This window comes from Cajanus cajan, chromosome 5, assembly GCF_000230855.2.
Source record: "Cajanus cajan strain Asha chromosome 5, NIPB_CcT2T_4, whole genome shotgun sequence".
Lineage (NCBI taxonomy): Eukaryota > Viridiplantae > Streptophyta > Magnoliopsida > Fabales > Fabaceae > Cajanus > Cajanus cajan.
Window position 1 is genome coordinate 10409623 of NC_138521.1, and position 20383 is coordinate 10430005.

The following is a 20383-nucleotide window of genomic DNA, read 5'->3' on the forward strand; positions in this document are numbered from 1 at the left end:
TCTAAGATAGAAGTTGTGCTTAAGTGAGAGATACATGAGTCTATTAGCGAGGTTATGAGTTTCTTGGATTAGCTCATTGTTGTTGGATATTTATTGAGTAACTTTCTAAGATAGCATTACCTTTGAACATATTGAGTAAGAAGAGTGTTATTTTTGTGTGAGATAGTAAGTGTGATAGTAGTTTCCAAATTCTTAAGGAAAGATCGACTAGTGCGCTAGTGTGAGCATTGGCCGATCTTAGTAAGCCTTTTGTGATATATAGTTATGCTTCTAAAGATATGTTTGGGAGGAGTATTGTGACAAGAAGGAAAAGTAGTAGGTTATGATTTTAGGCAATTGAAAATTCATGAGAGGAATTTTCTTATCTATGACCTTGAGTTAGTAGCTTTAATATTTATACTAAGATTTGGAGACATTATGTATATGATTCTAAGCTTGAAGTATTTTTTGATCGTTAGAGCCTTAATTATCTGTTGACTGAGTAGTTAATTATGTGACTAAAGAGATAGTTTAATTTCTAGAGGACTAATATTTCAAACTTAGTTGTTAATTGAGTAAAGCTATTGTGCTGACCGATGTTTTGTGTAGGAAACCTTTATATTTATCTTCCCTTATGATTAGAGAGATGAATCCTTTTGGCTCAAATTAGAGATTTAAGTTTGGCTTATAAGGTTACTCTTAGTAGTGTGAGACTAAGTATGACTTGAGTAACGAATGGATTGTTGAAGGAAATTGGAGAAGCACAATTTTGGTGACAAGATATGAGGCTATAGGATAAGGTGATGGATAAGAGTTTGACTTGGGTGTAGATGGAGTGGTGAAATTAGATATATGATATGTATACCTAGTGAACTTACGCTTAGGTGCTTAATCTTTAGAGATGATCATAGAAGTAAAACCAATGTTGTAGCAGATGCCTTGATTATGATAACCTCTGGTATATCGTTTATGATGATTTAAGGGTTGGATTTGATTGAAGAATTTAGAGACTTATGCTTTGTGTGTGAGATTATCCTTAGGAGCATTGAATTGATTATGTTGAAAGTGACTAGTGAATTAATGGATGAGATTAGAGAAGCCTAGGAGTTAGAGCCTTTCTTAGAGAACCAAGTGGAAAAGATTGGTAGGAGTGTAGATAATTTTTTTGAGTAGAATCGATGTTATTTTGAGGTGCAAGAACAAATTTGGGTGCTTAGTAACCTTCAATTAAGAAAGATGATTTTAGAGGAAGGACATTCATTTAGGAGCTACTGAGATGTATCGGGACCTTAGGAGGATGTATCAGAGTGGTGCAGCGGAAGCATGGTGGCCTAAGGTGAAGAGAGGAGTAGAGAAATTGTATGCTCGTGTTTAGTATGCAAGAAGTCTTTTGGAATTTTGTAGCACTTAGACGTCCCATTTTGGAACTGTAATGGTGAGTGGATAGACCTTAATTGTAGGTTTGTCTGAGATACTTAAGAGATCGATTCTATTTGTGTTTTAGTGGATAGACTCGCCAAGTTTACTTGTTTTACCTTTAGATATCCTTTGGTGAAATTGATAGAGTTGTACATCAATAAGGTAGTGAGGTTGCATAAGGATTAGAAAATAAGAAGAGAGAAGTCTACCATTACAAAAATTTCGGGGACGAAATTTCTTAAAGGATGGGAGTATTGTAACACCCCAATTTTCAAAAAGGTTATTATTATTATTATTATTATTATTATTATTAGATGGTATTTGGTCATAATTATTTTAATAATTATAGAGGAATATTATTTTGTACGTTTTAAATAATTATTATTTTGGACAATTATTTTGTACGTATTAAAATAAGTATTTTTATTAGCGTTTTTAAATAAATATTTATATGTTTTAAGAGAAGGTTGATTTTACATGATATTTTGTTATTGAAATTATATTATTATATTTAGGGTCAGAAATATATTATTATTATAGAGAAAAAATATTTTATAATATACATGTATTTATTTTATTTAATTATTTTGAGGAAAATTAGAAGTGGGTTACAAGAGAAGGAAAATGGGTTGGGTTGACCCAGTCCAATGGATTAATTTTAAGAAAGGAGTCAGGTGGTGTTAACCCTATCTGCCTCATTTGAGTTCTGAAGGGTGAGGGAAAAAAAAAGAGGAGAAACAAAGAGCTCTAAGGAAGAGTACTCAGGAATGATCTTAGATCACACCAAGACCATTCATCTTCTGCTCATCCAGGTACGGGGGGATGGGTTTCTTCATATGTGAATATAGGGGTGTTTGGGTAGTGAGGGCAATCCCTAAGTCCCTCTAGGAACTCTATTTAAAATTCTGAACGATTATCTGTGCAATCGATGTTCTAAATTCTTAATTCATTTGGAAGAACTTATTTCTTGAATTGTCTTTGAATTCCATTGGGGCTTTCTTGTTAATTCTTTATCCTTAAATTTGATGACTTGAATTTTATGTGTTAAGAAGAGTTTAGATTTTTTTTTGTAAAACCAATGGAAACCAATTTTTGAGGCTTGAGATGTGTATGGATTGATTTGGAACGTATAAAGAATATAAATGGAGTTAAACTGAACCAACGGGGTGTAGAAGTAGTAAAAATTGGTAAAAACCTGGTTGGAACTCGTAAAACGCAGGTTTAATTTCACAGAGCGGAGTCTGGGCAGAGATTTGGGCGCTCAGCGCCAGTTTTGGGCGTCGGGCGTCGGGACCCCGACATATGTTTGTAATTTTGCGATTTCTTTCTGTGTACTTATCCAAATCGAGTGCTGTTTGTTTTGTTAGAAACTAGACATCTGGGGATACCATTTAGACACAAGAATCGTGTAAAAATATTAATATTTGATCAAGTTATGTGAGTTGCAATTTGAGCCTTCCAATCTGTGTGCGAACCACAACATCAATTTTTGTGAGCCCTGAATGGTAACCTAAACGACTTTATTAGGATTTGTGTTCTTCATGAAAGTTGTAGATATTGATGTTAGGATTCTAATGGAGTTGGGATCACTTAGAAAAGATATGTATATCTCGAGTTATGGTTAAATTATTAACTGAATGTCATAGATATTGTGATGTGTGTGAAGAATTATGTGAAATTTGTGGTCTATGATGTTGATAACTTAATGATAGGTACCTAGCATGTGAGGATGATATCTCATGGATTGTGATTGACATGTGATGATGTTATATAATGGAGATGCATTAATTATGAGTTACGTGGGATGCATGAGTTGCATGAGACTTATGAGTTGCATGTGGTGCTTGAGAAGCCAGACGTGGCTATATTGCATTGGACCCTGGGCCCAGAGAGGGGTTGAGACAGGGGGGACCATGACGGGAGGCATTCCATGCGTGGGCCGTTGGGTGTTTAACTGCGCAGCTCACTGGCCACAGAGGGTTTAACGGTGGGTGGATTGTCTTTGCACGGGCCGCTGGGTGTTTAATCGTGCAACATACCGGCCCTGGGAGGGTGTGAGAACGGTATGCCCGCATTGGCAACAACTAAGGGAATTGACGAGGTACGCCCATTGTGCGGAGTGCCAAGTTGAGAGTTTTTATTAAAATATGTGGACCCTTCTTGATGTTATATTTATTGAATTATTCTTATTGTTGTTACTTATCTATTATGGGGTAGAAGGGTGTCACAGTTGTGGTACGTTCATATCCAACTATACTAGTCTAGACAGTGAAATTGAACTTTCTCAATTTAAGTGGTGACACCAAGAAATCAAAGGATGAGGATTGATATTTTAATTTAGTTGTCAATCTAGCGTGCGCATGAAGCATGAAAATAATCATGTTGGTTCAGTAAAGTTAAACTACTTAGACTGCTCATGTTAGGATATCTCCGCAGGTGACAATGTCTGATGATGCATTAGTTGTTGTTCATATGCATTGGGTGAATATCATGTTGTATGATATAGTTAGGGTGCATGTTTGAATTGCTTGGGTGTTGAACATTCAAACATGTTGATGTTATTTTGATGGGGTTATATGACGTAAGTCATAAGGTGTTGCTTGCTTGGTTTACATGTTGGTGTCTCTGATATAGGTTGTATTATCCTATATATACTTGTTGTATGTTTGATCCTTAATTTTTGGATATCTAACTTACCCTTATATATTTTCATGTGGTTGAATTGCGATGGTCGTACTTAGTGTTAGAGTAAAGTAGAAATAGGCCTAAGGAGATGTGCGGTAGGAGGCCATCATGCGGGTGACGGTACATTTGGTTATGTTTAGTGGTGCTACTTCTATGTAACTTTCGTATAGATGTTGTTTGACCGATAACTTAGATCGTATATTTGACATTTATTTGATTAATTTACTTATACTATATTATATTTGTATACTTATTTTACACTTATATGCATGTTGTATGGTACATATCCAAAGATATATAACTAAGTATTTATAATATTTTCCTTGCTAGTTAATGATTTCAAATAGTGTAGTGATCATTACACTTATAATAATAATAATAATAATAATAATAATAATAATAATAATAATAATAATAATAATAATAATAATAATAATAATTACTTAAAAAGTTAACATAGAAATATTAATATAAAAAACTTCAAATAAAAAATAAACTTTCATAATTTACCGAAGCATTTGATGTGCTAGATAATTCAATGGATGATAATTTAATCATTTAATGTGCTAGATAGGTCAGCATTATTGCAAAAATAAATATCTGCAAATGACATAAATAACAATTTCACATGAATAAATAAATTTTTTTTAAAATCAAACATATGGAGGTTGCAAATAACATAGTTTTTTATATATCTCGAATCTTGTAAGACGACTTTCCTTCAAAACGTGGAACCTCTCATTTTAAATAAATATTTGGGAGGGGAATATAATGTTAAAGAAACAATCACTTTGGAAACAAATGCCCAAAAGATACATGATAAGACATTATTTTTTCTTCTTTTTATATCTTTTGATCCGGTTATCACTTTCAAGACAATCTCGTTTACATATCCATCGTTTGCAAGTTCAATCTTCTATCAAGGAAAACTCGGATACTACAAGAAAATTTGTTATTACAGACAGTCAAAATCCGTGGAAAATGCCAAAAATCCGTGGGTAATAGTGCATTTCCAACAGATTACCGACAGACACCAATCCGTCGGTAAATTGCTCGTCTGAAATATTTACCGACGGATTTTTATCCATGGGCAACTTTTCGACGGATTTTCCCACGGATTTATCCATGGGAACGGAAATTATAATTTTTTTTAATTTTAATAAATTTATTAATGTAACAACACTCATATTTGGTCTCTCAAGGGTTCTATTTCACGATATTTCACTATTTAGCGTGTTTTATCCTTACTTGTGCAATTTCTGGGAAACTTTCCAGAAGGTCACCCATCCCTGTACTACTCCAGGTCAAGCACGCTTAACTATGAAGTTCTGATGAGTAAGCTATCGAAATGTATATGTATGTTGTCAGTATAACTTGTACAAATTAATTCATTTAAGTCATCCTCAAATATACAATCTCATATTTGTACTATAAAAATAATAATATATAATAATTTTATATTACAAATAATAATAATAATATATTTAATTATTATTTATTTATATGTACTTACTTTTATAATTAACATCTATTTATTTCTATTTAAAATTATAATTTAAATTTTTTAATTTTTTAATTTTATAATTTATAATGATAATATAATTTATAAAATTATAAATATTTATTTATTACATACTTATAAATTAAATTTTAATATTTTAAATAAATTATTAATTAATTTAATATATTTATTTACCTTAAATCAAACATATACAATTCAAAAAATGTATTTATCCTTGTTTTTTTTTTCTAATTATCAACTATTAATAAAATACTAACTTAAAATCTTATCTAATTATATATAATATTCTCATATCAAATTTAAAATCAGATATTAGTTATACAAAAATATTAAGATCATATAGTAAATTGTCAATAAGATTTTAGTTAAATAATTTAAAATAATTAATGTTTCAATTATATTGTTAATTAGCAAATAATTTATTCTAAAACTAATTAATCTTTTTATATTAATTATTAGTAAAATTTAATAACTTTTAGTTTAACAATTAATTGGATCGATAAAATTCAATACACACCATGAGTTATTGAGCGGAATAACTTTACGAAGAGTTATTTTGTAAGTTATCTTAAATCAAACATATAAAATTCAAAAAAAGTATTTATCCTTGTTTTATTTTTTAATTATCAACCATTAATAAAATACTAACTTAAAATCTTATCTAATAATATCATAATATTTTCATATCAAATTTATAATCAGTTCTTACATTTTTTACAAATATATAAATTTGTCTGAAATATTTCATCAATATTATAGCTTTTCCTACAAAAATTTTCTCATCGAAAATATAAATTTTTCGACATATTTAATTTTGTTTTATAAGAAATCATCTTCGATTAATATAACATTTTGTATATATGATTTAAGAGTAAAAGATTTTCAATTTAACAGTTGAATTTACAAAATTCACATTTAATATAAAGTTATTGAGCAATTACCCACCGACAAATCCGTGGAAAATTACCCATGGATTAGTACGTGGGAAATTCTGTGAAATTCTTTTTTTTTTTTACAAAATAACATATAGTACGATCAGTAGAATTATAACATAATGTCTAATAATCAGAATATTCATGTTGTTACTATCTAATAATCAAAGATTGAGGGGTTTCAATACATTCTTAGAATGTAAACTCATAAAAAATTTAAAAAAATTAATTTAATTATAAAATGAATAATCCAAATTATATTTATAAAATAAAAAGTAAGATAAAATTATAGAGATTAAAATTATAAAATTTTAATAATGTTATAAACATTAACAAAGAAAAGAATTAATAAATAATAGAAATAAAAAAATTATTAAAATTACAATATAGAAATTCAAAAATTTAAGAAAAAAAGACAAAAATATACTTAAAAAATAATTCAAATTAAAATATAGAAATTCAAATATTTTAAGTGAAAAGACAAAAATATACATAATAAATTATTAAAATTAAACTATTTAAATATATAATCATATTATTACACATAAAATTAGAATATATAAAATAAAAAAAAATGAATAAATAATTTAAAAATTAAAAGAATAAAATATCATAAATATTAGTTAAATAAATTATTAAAAATATAAAATATAAAATAAAATTATAATTATAACTGTACGGATACCCTCTCAAACAATGTGGGTACCATAGAATTTCTAAAAAAATTATATTTTCTCTAAATAACTACATACAATCTTCTAATATTCTATCTACATATCATTATTAGTGGCACAAAGTGATTCAACCCTCCTAGTATTTATAAAAATATTTAATTTTTAATATTATTTTTATTTTTAACAAAATTTATAGATAAAATCATTTAATATATATGTGTATATATATGGTGTATATATTAAAGAGAATGGATTTTTTTACTCTAAGAGTAAGTCTAGCTAGACTTATTCCGTTCAATAACTCATGTTCTATATCAAATTTCAACGATCTAACCGTTCAATTTAAAGTTCTTAATGTATAGATCAAATATGTAAATTGTTAGAAAATTTGAAAATTATTTGATACTTCGTTTCATTAATTTGAATCAATGTATAAAATGATTCTATGATTATCCGTTAATTTGAATTAATGAAATGAAGTATCAAATGATTTTTAAATTTTCTAAAAATTTGCAGATTTGATCTATGCATTAAGAATTTTAAATTGAACAGTTGGATCGTTAAAATTTAATGTCGAACAAGAGTTATTAAATAGAGTAAGTCTAGGTAAACTTACTCTTTGAGTAAAAAGATCCCTCTTCATATATATATTAAATTAGTTTATCACGTACCATTATATATATATACTAGGAGAATTAAAAGAGGAAACAGACACTTTGTGTCTTTAAATCTTTTTAAAAGTAAAATAATTAAAAATTATTTATTTATTTCTTAAGAATTAAAGGTATGATTATCTATTATTTTTTAGACAAAATCAGTTACAAGATGACGTATATTTTTCTTTATCTATTACTATAGATAATCAAATAACTATATATTTAACTATTTTTCTTCCATTCATTTTCTCTGTCTTTATCTCTACTTTCTATATATAGATTCATTGAAGTTTTAAATACTCATATTTATACTCGTTACTTTGTATTTTACTGATTTACTTAAATATAAAATTCAGAAATCAATAAAATGTAAATTTAAGAAATTACTACAACTTGAAGAGATATTTTTAAATCAATCAGTTATTAGGAACAAAAATAATTATTTAGTGTAATTATTTTAAATTTAATGTTTTAAGTTTTAAATAAAGAAGATTTAACCTAGAAAAAATTCCATTAACCCCTACTTGAAGTTTTTCTCAATAACGTCATACGTATATCTCTTCTCAAATTTTTAAGTGAGTATTAATTTTCTTATTTATTTATTTAAGTGGCATATACAACTACTTATATAAGATAATACTATTTATATACTATTAAGAGAAAATGATTTATTATTACAAATATCAATAATTAAATGAGATTTGATCTCTTATTTCATTATTTCAACTTTTTTGAAATTTATTTTAAATATCATGCACACGGTGATTTAAAAAATATATTAAATTTAAGTAATAATTTTAAAAATGAATTGAAAAAATCTTATTTTCAAAATTGAAGATCAATGAAAGTTTTCATAAAAATGACTTAGTATTGAATGTAATTTAGAAATAAATGATAGATACATATATATGATTTGCAGAACATAATTTAACTTTTTTTCTCCCTTATTTAATTAATAACATTATTTTCAAAGAGATGAGTGATTTTTAAAAATTAAAGAAAAGATATGTTATTCTTAAATTTGGACGTCATGTGCTGGTATTTTTCAAGATAAGTAAAAAAAACACATTTACGCTAATTAGTTTATAATTTATAATAACCTAAACATATAATTATATATAGGCAAGTCATACCTCACTCACTCTAATTTATATTTATCTTATTCATTACAATATATTTATATTTTGAAAACACTCATATAATAATGAAAATATTATATAGTGCATTATTGTGTGTATCGATGGGATCAGGATTGTTTGCATTTGAAAAATAATTGGCTTATATTTTATTTAATAATTTCATACGGATTTAAATCCGTCAGAAATTTTAGACGGATTTAAATCGTGAGAAATTCCGTCGGAAATTCCATCAGTTAAAATTCCATCGAAAATTTCTGACGGATCTAAATCCGTGGAAAATTTCCAATGGATTTTTGTCCGTGGGAAATTAAACTTTTTCTTGTAGTATACAATCCCATAGTGCTGCAAGAAATTACAACCATATGCAAAATACTAGGCACTATTGACAAACAAAGTAGTCTCATTTTCATGAGAATAATTGTTCAATGTATAAAAGAAAAAGAAATTTAATGTACAATTTAAACTTGCAATTTTATTCCAAAGCTTCCATTCTTGAGGAGACAAAGAACTACAAGAATTTTGTTGTTATGGTGAACCAAAATATTTACCAACTGCAAAACTCCAAATCATAGCATGACACAACTCATATTAACATACAATGCATTGCTTTAGAGAAGAGAAGGAGAAAGAAAAACAAATTAATACACATTTAAATATTTTTTATTTTAAATGGGTGCAGAAATTTAAAAGATACTAAAAAAAACAAATTAATAATTTTATTATTTTTATCCTATTATTTTTTACCATTTTATTTATCTAATCTTAAATAAGTTAATCCTTAATCTTTTCTATCTTTATAAAAAAAAAAAAAAAAAAAAGTTACAAAAAAATTATAAAATTACACTTAAATATAATCTTAGAAAGAAAGAAAAAAAGGAAAATTTGTTTCTCTATTTATAAGATAATCATAATTTATAAAAATAAGATATTTTAAATTTTTTACCATAAAAATATATTTTCCAAAAAAGTATTATATTTTTAATAAAAGTGATATATAAAATTTTATTACCTCACTTAACAAATTTTCTAGATCTATTACTTGCTGTCAAGGCACGTATATGCTGGTTATATATAAAATTTTTAATATTATAAATATATAAATAATTATTACTCTAGCTATCTAAAATTTCTATATGTCGTTCTAGGATGAGTGTATGTCCCCCCACCCGCACGGGATTTCTTTTCAACAATATTATGACACAAAAAGTTTCCCTCCATTCGCATATAAATTTACACTCATACACCTAGTTTAGACATACAAGTGAGAAGCAAGAAAGGAAGAGGGTGTACGTGAGGGGATAGGATACAACAACAGCAACAACACTCTTGTGACTAAGAGCAAGGGAATGGAGGAGCGTGGCACAACTCCAAGGGCAAGGCCTTATATTCTTGATCTCGACCAACCTGCTCTGCCTGATCTCAACTACGTACCCTCCTCCTCCTCCTCATTCCTTTACTTATCAAGACTATCAAGCCACTGCAGTTTCTATTGAAGGCAGCACTCATACTACTGCTGCATCTAGGCCTAAGACATTGCAAGATACTGAAACTCATCACGAAAGTTCCAATTGGTCCAAAATGAAGAAGGTCCTTAATAGGTTATGGTCACGCTTCTCCACCATCTTCAAGGGTGCCCCTGCTCAGTAAATCAACAATATGCATATGTATTAGTAACCTTTCTTTTCAATAATCATTTCTTTCTCTCTTTGGAAGCAAGACTTCAACCCAAGAACCTACAAGAACACCTTTGCTCAAGTGTGGTTACGTGTATTAGATCTTCCCCTAGAATATTGGCATTCAAGAATATTCTAGGGGAAGATCTTCCCCACACTTCAAGAACCTACAAGAACACCTTTGCTCAAGTGTGGTTCCAATGTCATGGTCATTCTTGAATTCAAGCTCAAAGAATCCCCTCCCTAGGGAGATGATAATTTGTTTGGCCTCTACCCGAACGTGTGGAAGAGAGAAAGAAATGATTATTGAAAAGAAAGGTTACTAATACATATGCATGTTGTTGATTTACTGAGCAGGGGCACCCTTGAAGATGGTGGAGAAGCGTGACCATAACCTATTAAGGACCTTCTTCATTTTGGACCAACTGGAACTTTTGTGATGAGTTTCAGTATCTTGCAATGTCTTAGGCTTGAATGCAGCAGTAGTATCAGTGCTGCCTTCAATAGAAGCTGCAGTGGCATGATGTAGGTGAAATGAAGGTGGGTGTTTGAGTTCCAGTTGGTGCTGATAAGTAAAGTAATGAGGAGGAGGAGGGTAGTTGAGATCAGGCAGAGCAGGTTGGTTGAGATCAGGAATATAAGGCCTTGCCCTTGGAGTTGTGCCACGCTCCTCCATTCCCTTGCTCTTAGTCACACAAGTGCTGTTGCTGTTGTTGTATATCCCCTCACGTACACCCTCTTCCTTTCTTGCTTCTCATGTTTAAACTACGTGTATATTTATACATGAAAAAGTGCAATCAAGACCGTGTCTTATGGAAGATGATTAAACACTTGTCCTAAATGTCACTTTCCGTTCCCAAGAAACGATATCTTTCTGTTCTCTTTTAAAGAATTCATGACCGCAACTGACAATTCTTATTACATGTGATCAGATAAAAGAAAAGACAAAAGGAATTACTTTGCAAGGAGAAAAGAATGGTTGCTCTATCATTTAAGTAATTGTGTTAAATTTTTTCTTCCATGAGGTCACAATCATGTATGCATTTCTTCCACGAGTCAGGCGACTTTAGTAAGCTGATCAAGTGGGCATATAGATACCATTTTCTTTTTATATCTATGATTCTTGTATTCATCTTTATGAAACAATTATCAATTAGAATTTTTTTTTTTGCATATAAATGTAAGCCTGTTATATTATTTATGTATGATTAATTTGATTATAATACAATTTAATGTATTCTTTTTTGTCAACCTATAATGATCATATAAATTATAAATTTCTAATTCATTTTATGATAACAAATTTTTTTTTATTTAAAAAGTGACATTAACGGGTTAGTAAACCTTTGGTCAATACCTATGATTAGTCAATACCTATGATAATCATATAAATTATTCCTCTCACTTACGTTGTCGTTTTTTCACTGTTATATTTGGAAGAAAAATAAGTACTTTCTCTATATTAGTTGATAATGTACCATTCAATTATTCACACATATATATATATATATATATATATATATATATATATATATATATATATGATGCCCAGGTGTTGAAAAGCTGGTTTGCTAGGTGCTTTTCATCATACTTTTTTTTATGGTTGTTTTTTAAAATCATTTAGAAACTGATTGCAATAAGTGGTAGAAAGTTATGAATATAATTACTCACCAGTCAATTGCAGCGTCGCTTGCATCTCTCGATTTATGATTATATATTTGTATTCAATTTATTTTGACTATGTTGAACTAGTTTGTTTTTCTTGTTTCTCTCGATTTATGAATATATTTGTATTCAACTTATTTTGACTATGCTGAATTAGTTTGGTTTTCTTGTTTCGGACCTTGTATCATACTTCATTTAGGGTGAAATTTCACCAAAATAAAGAAAATAAACCAATGCATGCACAGCACATGTACATGCATACCCTCCTTTGAGCAGGAAGTGAAGTAAATTAGTGTTCGGTTTTCCCTTGTGTTCCAGAAATCCTAAGCTTTGGAAGTTACATGTTTATAATTTAAATGGAGAAAAAGGGGAAGGAAGCACTCAGTCCACAATGATGGTTTTTTATAGTTAATTAATTGAGCCATATGTACATTTCTTTAACGATGTTGACATCGGCGCATGCTCGCCTGTAAAAGTCAATTATATATATGATTTAGATTAAAAAAAAAGTTAAATTTTTATTATAAATAAATAAATCTTAAAAGTAATCTTACGAAAAATAATCAGTTATATTTAATATATAGTGGTGAATTAATTAGCTTTTGTTTAAACTTTTATAATTTCCTATGTAAAAATTAATGCGTTAAATCACTACAAGAAATGTTATATATAGTGACATACAAAAAGTGTCGCTATAAGTACAATATATGTAGGTATATGTAACAGTACTAAAATGGAAAAGAAATCAGAATAAAGGAAAAGGCAAGGAATGGCAGTGATTGTATTCTTCTATCAGCAAATAGGTACCAATAGTAAAGGATGAGTACGGAATTAGAGAATATGAGGTGAGAGAGAGAAATCAGAAAAATACCAGATGAGAAGAGAAAGAGACAATTCATCATTCTACACTACTCTCACTAAAGGGCAAAAGTTGTTATTATACTGCCAGCCTACTTTCCTTGCACGAAATCTCTCAGCCTAGTGTTGGTCATCTTAGTGCGTGTGCTCCTCCTGAGCAAAGCATTCTCTGGAAAGGCTGCCACGTGTCCTTCCTCAATAACTAACTTATCATTTTCTGCCTGAAGAGGAATATTCTCCTCTGGGCCCATGACAATGCTTCCCCCATTGAAAATAACCTTGTCCTCAAGGTTGAAATTGGGATATAGGTGGCTCATGTCCTCTGCATTTTCCCAAGTAGCTTCAGAAACCTCTTGTCCACTCCACTGAACCAGGACCTGAGGAATGAGTTGCTCTCCTTTAAGAATCGTACGTCTGTTGAGGACTTGTAGAGGTTGCAGCATGATACCTTCTTCATCAATAAGTAATGGAAAAGGAATAGTTGTTGCAGTGTCATCTCCCTTGAATTCCTTTAGCTGTGAAACATGAAAGATAGGATGTATTTTAGCATTGACTGGCAGCAGTAACTTGTAAGCCACCGAACCAATCTTAGCAAGGATAGTAAAAGGGCCAAAGTATCTCATGCTAAGTTTTTGATTCTGTCGCAACTGAACTGAATGCTGCCGATACGGTTTCAGTTTCACCCACACTTTATCACCAATCTGAAAGTGTTTCTCAATCCTCTTCTTATCTGCTTGATGTTTCATGTACTGTTGGGCCCTGAATAAATTCTCCTTAAGCTTGTTCAACAAAGCATCTCTGGCTAGTAAGGAATCCTTAACTGATTGGTTATCAGATGGTGACGGTTGATACCTCAATAAGCCAGGAGGGTCTCTGCCATAGACCACTTTGAAAGGAGTCATGCCAATGCTATGATGGAAGGAAGTATTGTACCAATACTCAGCCCATGGTAAAAAATTGACCCAAGTCTTAGGTGATTGTGAAGTGAAACACCTTAGATACAACTCCAAGGCTTTGTTGACAGCTTCAGTTTGCCCATCTGATTGGGGGTGATAAGCTGTACTCATGGCCAATGTGGTGCCTTGTAGTTTAAACAATTGCTGCCAAAATTTACTTGTGAAAGTCTTATCTCTATCAGAGACAATGGACTTAGGCATGCCATGAAGTCGAACCACTGTATTGCAGAACAGGTCAATGACTTGAGTGCTTGTATAATCTGCTTTCAAAGGTTGAAAATGGGCATATTTGGATAACCTGTCCACTATGACCAGAATCACAGTAAAGCCTTTTGAAACTGGCAGGCCAGTGATAAAATCCATACTGATATCTTCCTATATCTGAGAAGGGATGGGCAAAGGTTGCAACAGCCCAGCAGGTTGCACAACAGCATATTTGGCTTGTTGACAGATGGAACAATGTTGTACAAACCTGTGTATTTGTTCCTTCATTTTGGGCCAATAGAACTCTGCTTTCACTCTGGAAATCGTCCTTGCAATTCCAGAATGACCGCCAATGGGAGAGCAATGATATTCTTCTAGGATTTTGGATATCAAGGGAGACTGCTGTGGAATTACCAATCTGCCTTTCCAAAATAGAAGTTGATCCTTACTAGAAAGATGAGGATTCTGATTGTTACCCAGCTCACAATCCTGTAACTGCTGGTTCCAATACTCATCCGTGGCAATGTCGTGTTTGAGCTCTTGCAAAAACGTTGGCTGAGTTTCAGACCAAGCCATGTAAAAAAATCTGGACAAAGCATCCGCAGGAATGTTATCTTTCCCAGGTTTATACTCAATTTTGAAATCATAGCCAAGAAATTTGTGAAGCCATTGTTGTTGCTCAGGGGTTTGAATTGTCTGATCTGTTAGATGTCGCAAGCTACGTTGATCAGTTCTAATTGTGAATTGGTGGCCCAATAGGTAATGCCTGAATTTAGCCAATGCCTCTGTGATGGCATATAACTCCCTGGAATAAGCAGATTGCTTTTGCATCCGAGGGGATAGCTTTTTGGAGAAAAAAGCAATAGGGTGTTTGCCTTGGTTGAGTACAACGCCTATACCAGTCCCTGATGCATCAGTTTCTAATATAAAAGGCTGATTAAAATTAGGTAAGGCAAGCACTGGAGCTGTGGTAATGGCTTCTCGCAAGCTCTGAAAGGTCTTTGATGCAATGTCAGACCAATGAAAAGCATCTTTTTTGAGCAGGTTTGTTAACGGTTCAGCAAGAGCAGCATAATTCTTTATAAACCGTCTATAGTAACCTGTGATGCCTAAGAACCCTCTGAGCTGTTTGAGATTTGTTGGCTCTGGCCAGTTTAAAATAGCCTGCACCTTTGCTTTGTCCATAGAAACCCCTTTCGCAGAAACGGTATGGCCCAAATAATCTACTTGTTGTGTAGCAAAAGTGCACTTAGACAACTTTGCATACAAAACATGAGATTGTATAAGCTGTAAAACCGCTTCTAAATGTTGGAGATGAGAGGACCAGTTGGGGCTATACACGAGGATATCATCAAAGAATACAAGAACACACTTTCTCAGTAATTTCTGAAACACCCGATTCATTAGTTGTTGAAATGTGGCAGGGGCATTGGTAAGCCCAAAAGGCATCACCAACCATTCATAATGGCCTTGATGCGTTCTGAAAGCAGTCTTGTGTCTGTCCTCTGGCTTCACAAGAATTTGATGATATCCGGACCTCAAATCCAACTTTGAAAAGAATTGTGCACCAAAAAGCTCATCAAGTAATTCATCCACAGTTGGCATAGGAAAATTATCCTTAACTGTGATGGTATTAAGGGCCCTATAATCAGTGCAAAATCTCCATGATCCATCTTTCTTCTTGACTAATAAGATTGGAGAGGAGAAAGGACTATAGTGCTGGGTGTAATTATGCCTTCAGCGAGCATATTTGCAACCATCTTTTCAATTTGAGCTTTTTGACTGTGAGCATACCTATACGGTCTGACCTTAACAGGATTACTGCCTTCTATTAAAGGTATGGAATGATCCTGAAACCGTTGAGGTGGTAGACCTGAGGGTTTGGTGAAAACCTCCTTATAAGTATGCAACAACAAAACAAGTGCAGGTTCCAAATTTTGAGGTATTTCCTCACAGAATTCAGACTTGTTGTCAGATTCTTGTAGCTGTATAGAAAACACTTCAGCAATGGCATGAGTTTGATGAAGCCTTTTGATATGGTGAAACTGGGCTAGCTGAGGCAAGTTCTGTTTTTCACCATATAAGGTGATAAACTTACCATCTAGCAGAAATTTGAAGGCTAGAGCACTGTAATCAGCCACATGAGGGCCTAAGGTTGCCAACCATGCTGCACCTAGCACCAAGTCTGCTCCTGCTACTGGTAACAAATAGACAGGAAATTGGAGAGTGTAGCCTTGCACCTCAACTTGCAGGTCAGAAATAAAGCCTTCAGCAGACATTGAATTTCCATTTCCCACCATCACTTGGAAATTTGGGGCTGGTTCGATTGGTAATTTCAGAAAGTGAGCAATCCGTGGCTGCAAGAAATTATCAGAACTGCCACTGTCCAATAAAATGTTTACTGGACAACCATTAATTCGACCCTGGAACTTAATGGTACCAACTCCACTACTGCCTTTTAGAGCATTGAAAGACAAATGATGATCAGTTGCATCCTGTGGTAAGCTGTCTACAGAATCAGTCTGAATCACATTGTCCTCATGGGTGCACTGCTCCTCATCAACTTGCAGGATCATGTAATGCTTGTTAGGACACCTATGGTTTGGTGAAAAACGTTCATCACAAGTATAGCAAAGGCCTTTTTCGCGCCGAATCTGCATTTCAGTGGGTGTCATTTTTTTAATAGGATTGGCCGGTTGGGCGAATGGTTTAACTGTGGGGGTAGGCAAGAGAGGGGGTTGGGAATTTTGTAGTTTAGGTATGTGTATGGGGTGGTCTGTGTGTAAGGTTTATATGGTGGTTGAGATTTTGGTTTGGGAATGTATTTTTCTTCAAAGAGTTTGGCTAAGGACACAGCCTTAAGAATGGAAAGTGGGTTTTGTGCTATAACTTCTCGTTTTAAGTCTGGTTTAAGGCCACTAATGAAGCAATCTAGGAGGGCATCAGGACTAAGGCCATAAACTCTATTAGCTAAAGACATAAATTCAGTATAGTAATTACTAATAGAATTTGATTGAGAAAGCTTAAAGAGTGTAGATCTAGGACAATCATAAGGTGAAGGACCAAACTCTAATTCCAAGGCTTTTGCAAATTGTTTCCAATTTTGAAAAGGTTGAGTTCTAGTAATCATCTGGAACCAAGGGATCACATCCTTTTCAAAATGTAGGGCAGCAATAGATAATCTATGTTCATTAGGTGTCCCATAAAATTCAAAGAATTGTTCTGCTTTAAACAGCCATTGCAAAACATTTTCACCATCAAAGCGTGGAAAATCAACCTTAACATTTCTCACATGGTATGGAGGTTTGGGCCCAGGAGGTGGATCTGAGATGTTTGTGCTTACCGTGCTAAAAGGAGGTGGAGTATGAGGTCCTTGATGAACCAGAGTAAGTCTTAGTTTCTCCAAAGCAGCTTCAATTCCATCCAAACGGGTAGCAGTTTGTTGATCTCGAGTGTCTAATAAGGCAGCAAAGTCATTGTCGCGTTGCTCTAACAGCTCTACAACTTTCTTCAAATCACGAATATCTGAGGTCACCTCTTTCATGCGAGTATTCTCAGCCATTTGCAGAAAAGTTGATGTAGCAGAATGAAAGCACCAATGTAACAGTACTAAAATGGAAAAGAAATCAGAATAAAGGAAAAGGCAAGGAATGGCAGTGATTGTATTCTTCTATCAGCAAATAGGTACCAATAGTAAAGGATGAGTACAGAATTAGAGAATATGAGGTGAGAGAGAGAAATCAGAAAAATACCAGATGAGAAGAGAAAGAGACAATTCATCATTCTACACTACTCTCACTAAAGGGCAAAAGTTGTTATTATACTGCCAGCCTACTTTCCTTGCACGAAATCTCTCAGCCTAGTGTTGGTCATCTTAGTGCGTGTGCTCCTCCTGAGCAAAGCATTCTCTGGAAAGGCTGCCACGTGTCCTTCCTCAATAACTAACTTATCATTTTCTGCCTGAAGAGGAATATTCTCCTCTGGGCCCATGACAGTATATGTCTATTTGACATATAGTTACACACAATTTTAGTGTTGATTTTGAATGAGATTTAACAATATATTTTATGTGTCAATATAGTCTATACCCACACTTTTTGATAATATATCAACATATATTGTAGTTATTGTATGGGTACAAGTAATTTTTAGTTATATGTATAGTGAATATATAGTTGTTCCAGTATTTGATAGGAGCAAGTCCCACTAAATGTTACAAATATTGGATCTAGACTATCATAATTAATACTAAAGAAAGAAAAAAAAAAAGAGAAAATGAATTTATTCTAATTAATGTTACAAAAAATAACAAAATGGTGAAATGAAAAAAAAAATCAAATACCAAAAAAAAATAAAAAAAAACAGTGACTGTTTGGTTTTGTCTCGTGTGTCTTCATCTTGGTATTGTCCCACCTTCAAATTTAGATACAATATTCTCTTTACACTAAGAGTGGAGATTATTTGTTAATTAATCTTGATGAGAATCTTATCCCTGACTTAATAAATTAAATATAGAAAATAAAATCTTGATGGAGAACAAAGCGTTAAAGTTGCAGTGTAATTAGTATATATTATTATTTATGGCAGTTGCAGATGTGGGAAAATTCTTCAATGCACTGTTCAATTTATCAACTTGATATTATCAATATTCCTTTTCATTCAATTTTAAAATCTTATTATTTTTTTTAAGCTTAATTGCATTTTTATCCCTCAAGTATTGTAATTGTGCAATTTTGATCCTCAAGATTTTAATTGGGTAACTTTAATCCCTAAAGAATTGTAATTGTGCAATTTTGGTCCTTTAATTTTTAATTGAACAATTTTAATCCCTCAAATATCATAATTGTGCAATTTTAGTCTCTTCCATTACAAATTTTATAATTATATATATACAATACTTTTAAAAAATACAATTATTTATCTATTCAAGTTAACATATATTATAATTTTCGTTAATGTATCAAATAATATATATTTATTATTATTACTAAATAAATAAAATTTATATATTATTATTTTTATAATATTACTGATAAATTAATATCAATAATATTATTAGTATATTTATAGATAAATTAATAATTTGATAAATATAACTTAGTATATATTAATATCCTTTTACAAAAATATAAATATATATCAAACCAGTATAAAAGTTACTGTTATTAACTTTTAATTTATATATTAAAATTATTAAATTTGTAATAAGAGAGACTAAAATTTTATAATTATGATATTTGAGGGACTAAAATTGCACAATTATGATATTTGAGGGACTAAAAGTGTTCAATTAAAAATTAAAGGACCAAAATTGCACATACAATTCTTTAGGGACTAAAATTACTCAATTAAAACTTTGAGGATCAAAATTGCACAATTACAATACTTGAGGGATAAAAATGCAATTAAACTTTTTTTCAATTTAATCAAGTTTTTTTATTCAGCCTGGAATTTTCAACCTACGTAAAGTGCATCTCCCATGCGTAAACGTTCAGCACTCTACGTGTGGACCCTAACATGTTTTCAATATGTTTGTCTTTTTCATTTTATAAAGTGAAACATGTTTATTTTGACAACATAGTAATATTAATGATTTTGACAAGTGGAAGCCTCAAGTTGTGATAGCTATCTTATTAAGCTAACAAAAAAGAGGAAAAATTTATAACTTAATATTTAAGGTTATATACTTAACAAATGATATAATAATAATAATAATAATAATAAGAATAATTAACTCATTAGTTTCTATGGATATGTACCTGAAGGTGGCTGCTTTTTTAAACTTAAACTCTACATCGTGCATCTGAAAGAGAGGGAAGAAATGGTAAAATTTAATTACAAAATAAAACTTAAATCTAATCACATAACTACTAAGTCATAGCCCATAATAACATTGTTGGTGTAACGTAATTAGTAGACTGGAATGAGGCATTTCCAAATTGGAATAGGTTGTTCTAAACTATTAAAACAATGGTGATTTAGTAGCCTAGAATGGGTCGTTCCTAAATTGGAACAAGTCGT

At 31.4% G+C, this 20383-nt stretch overlaps 1 protein-coding gene across 1 annotated transcript; it reads right to left on the reverse strand.

The window, feature by feature from the left end:
* Positions 1–14533: 14533 nt before the first annotated feature.
* LOC145957829 (uncharacterized) lies at positions 14534–18352 on the reverse strand. Its single transcript, XM_083074233.1, has 4 exons — positions 18209–18352; positions 17077–18032; positions 16098–16957; positions 14534–15984 (listed from the first exon to the last, which is right to left on the reverse strand). The coding sequence occupies exons 1-4, from the start codon at positions 18350–18352 to the stop codon at positions 14534–14536; spliced, it is 3411 nt and encodes a 1136-aa protein (XP_082930359.1).
* Positions 18353–20383: the final 2031 nt, after the last annotated feature.

What these genes read in the sequence shown, in the direction of transcription:
- LOC145957829 (XM_083074233.1), bottom strand. Translation starts at nt 18,352, where the DNA reads ATGGGCCCAGAGGAGAATATTCCTCTTCAGGCAGAAAATGATAAGTTA. An exon ending in ACACTAGGCTGAGAGATTTC is followed by an intron (nt 18,033 to 18,208) that starts GTGCAAGGAAAG and finishes ATTTGCTGATAG; the next exon opens with AAGAATACAATCACTGCCAT. An exon ending in TGCAAATATGCTCGCTGAAG is followed by an intron (nt 15,985 to 16,097) that starts GCATAATTACAC and finishes ATACCATCACAG; the next exon opens with TTAAGGATAATTTTCCTATG.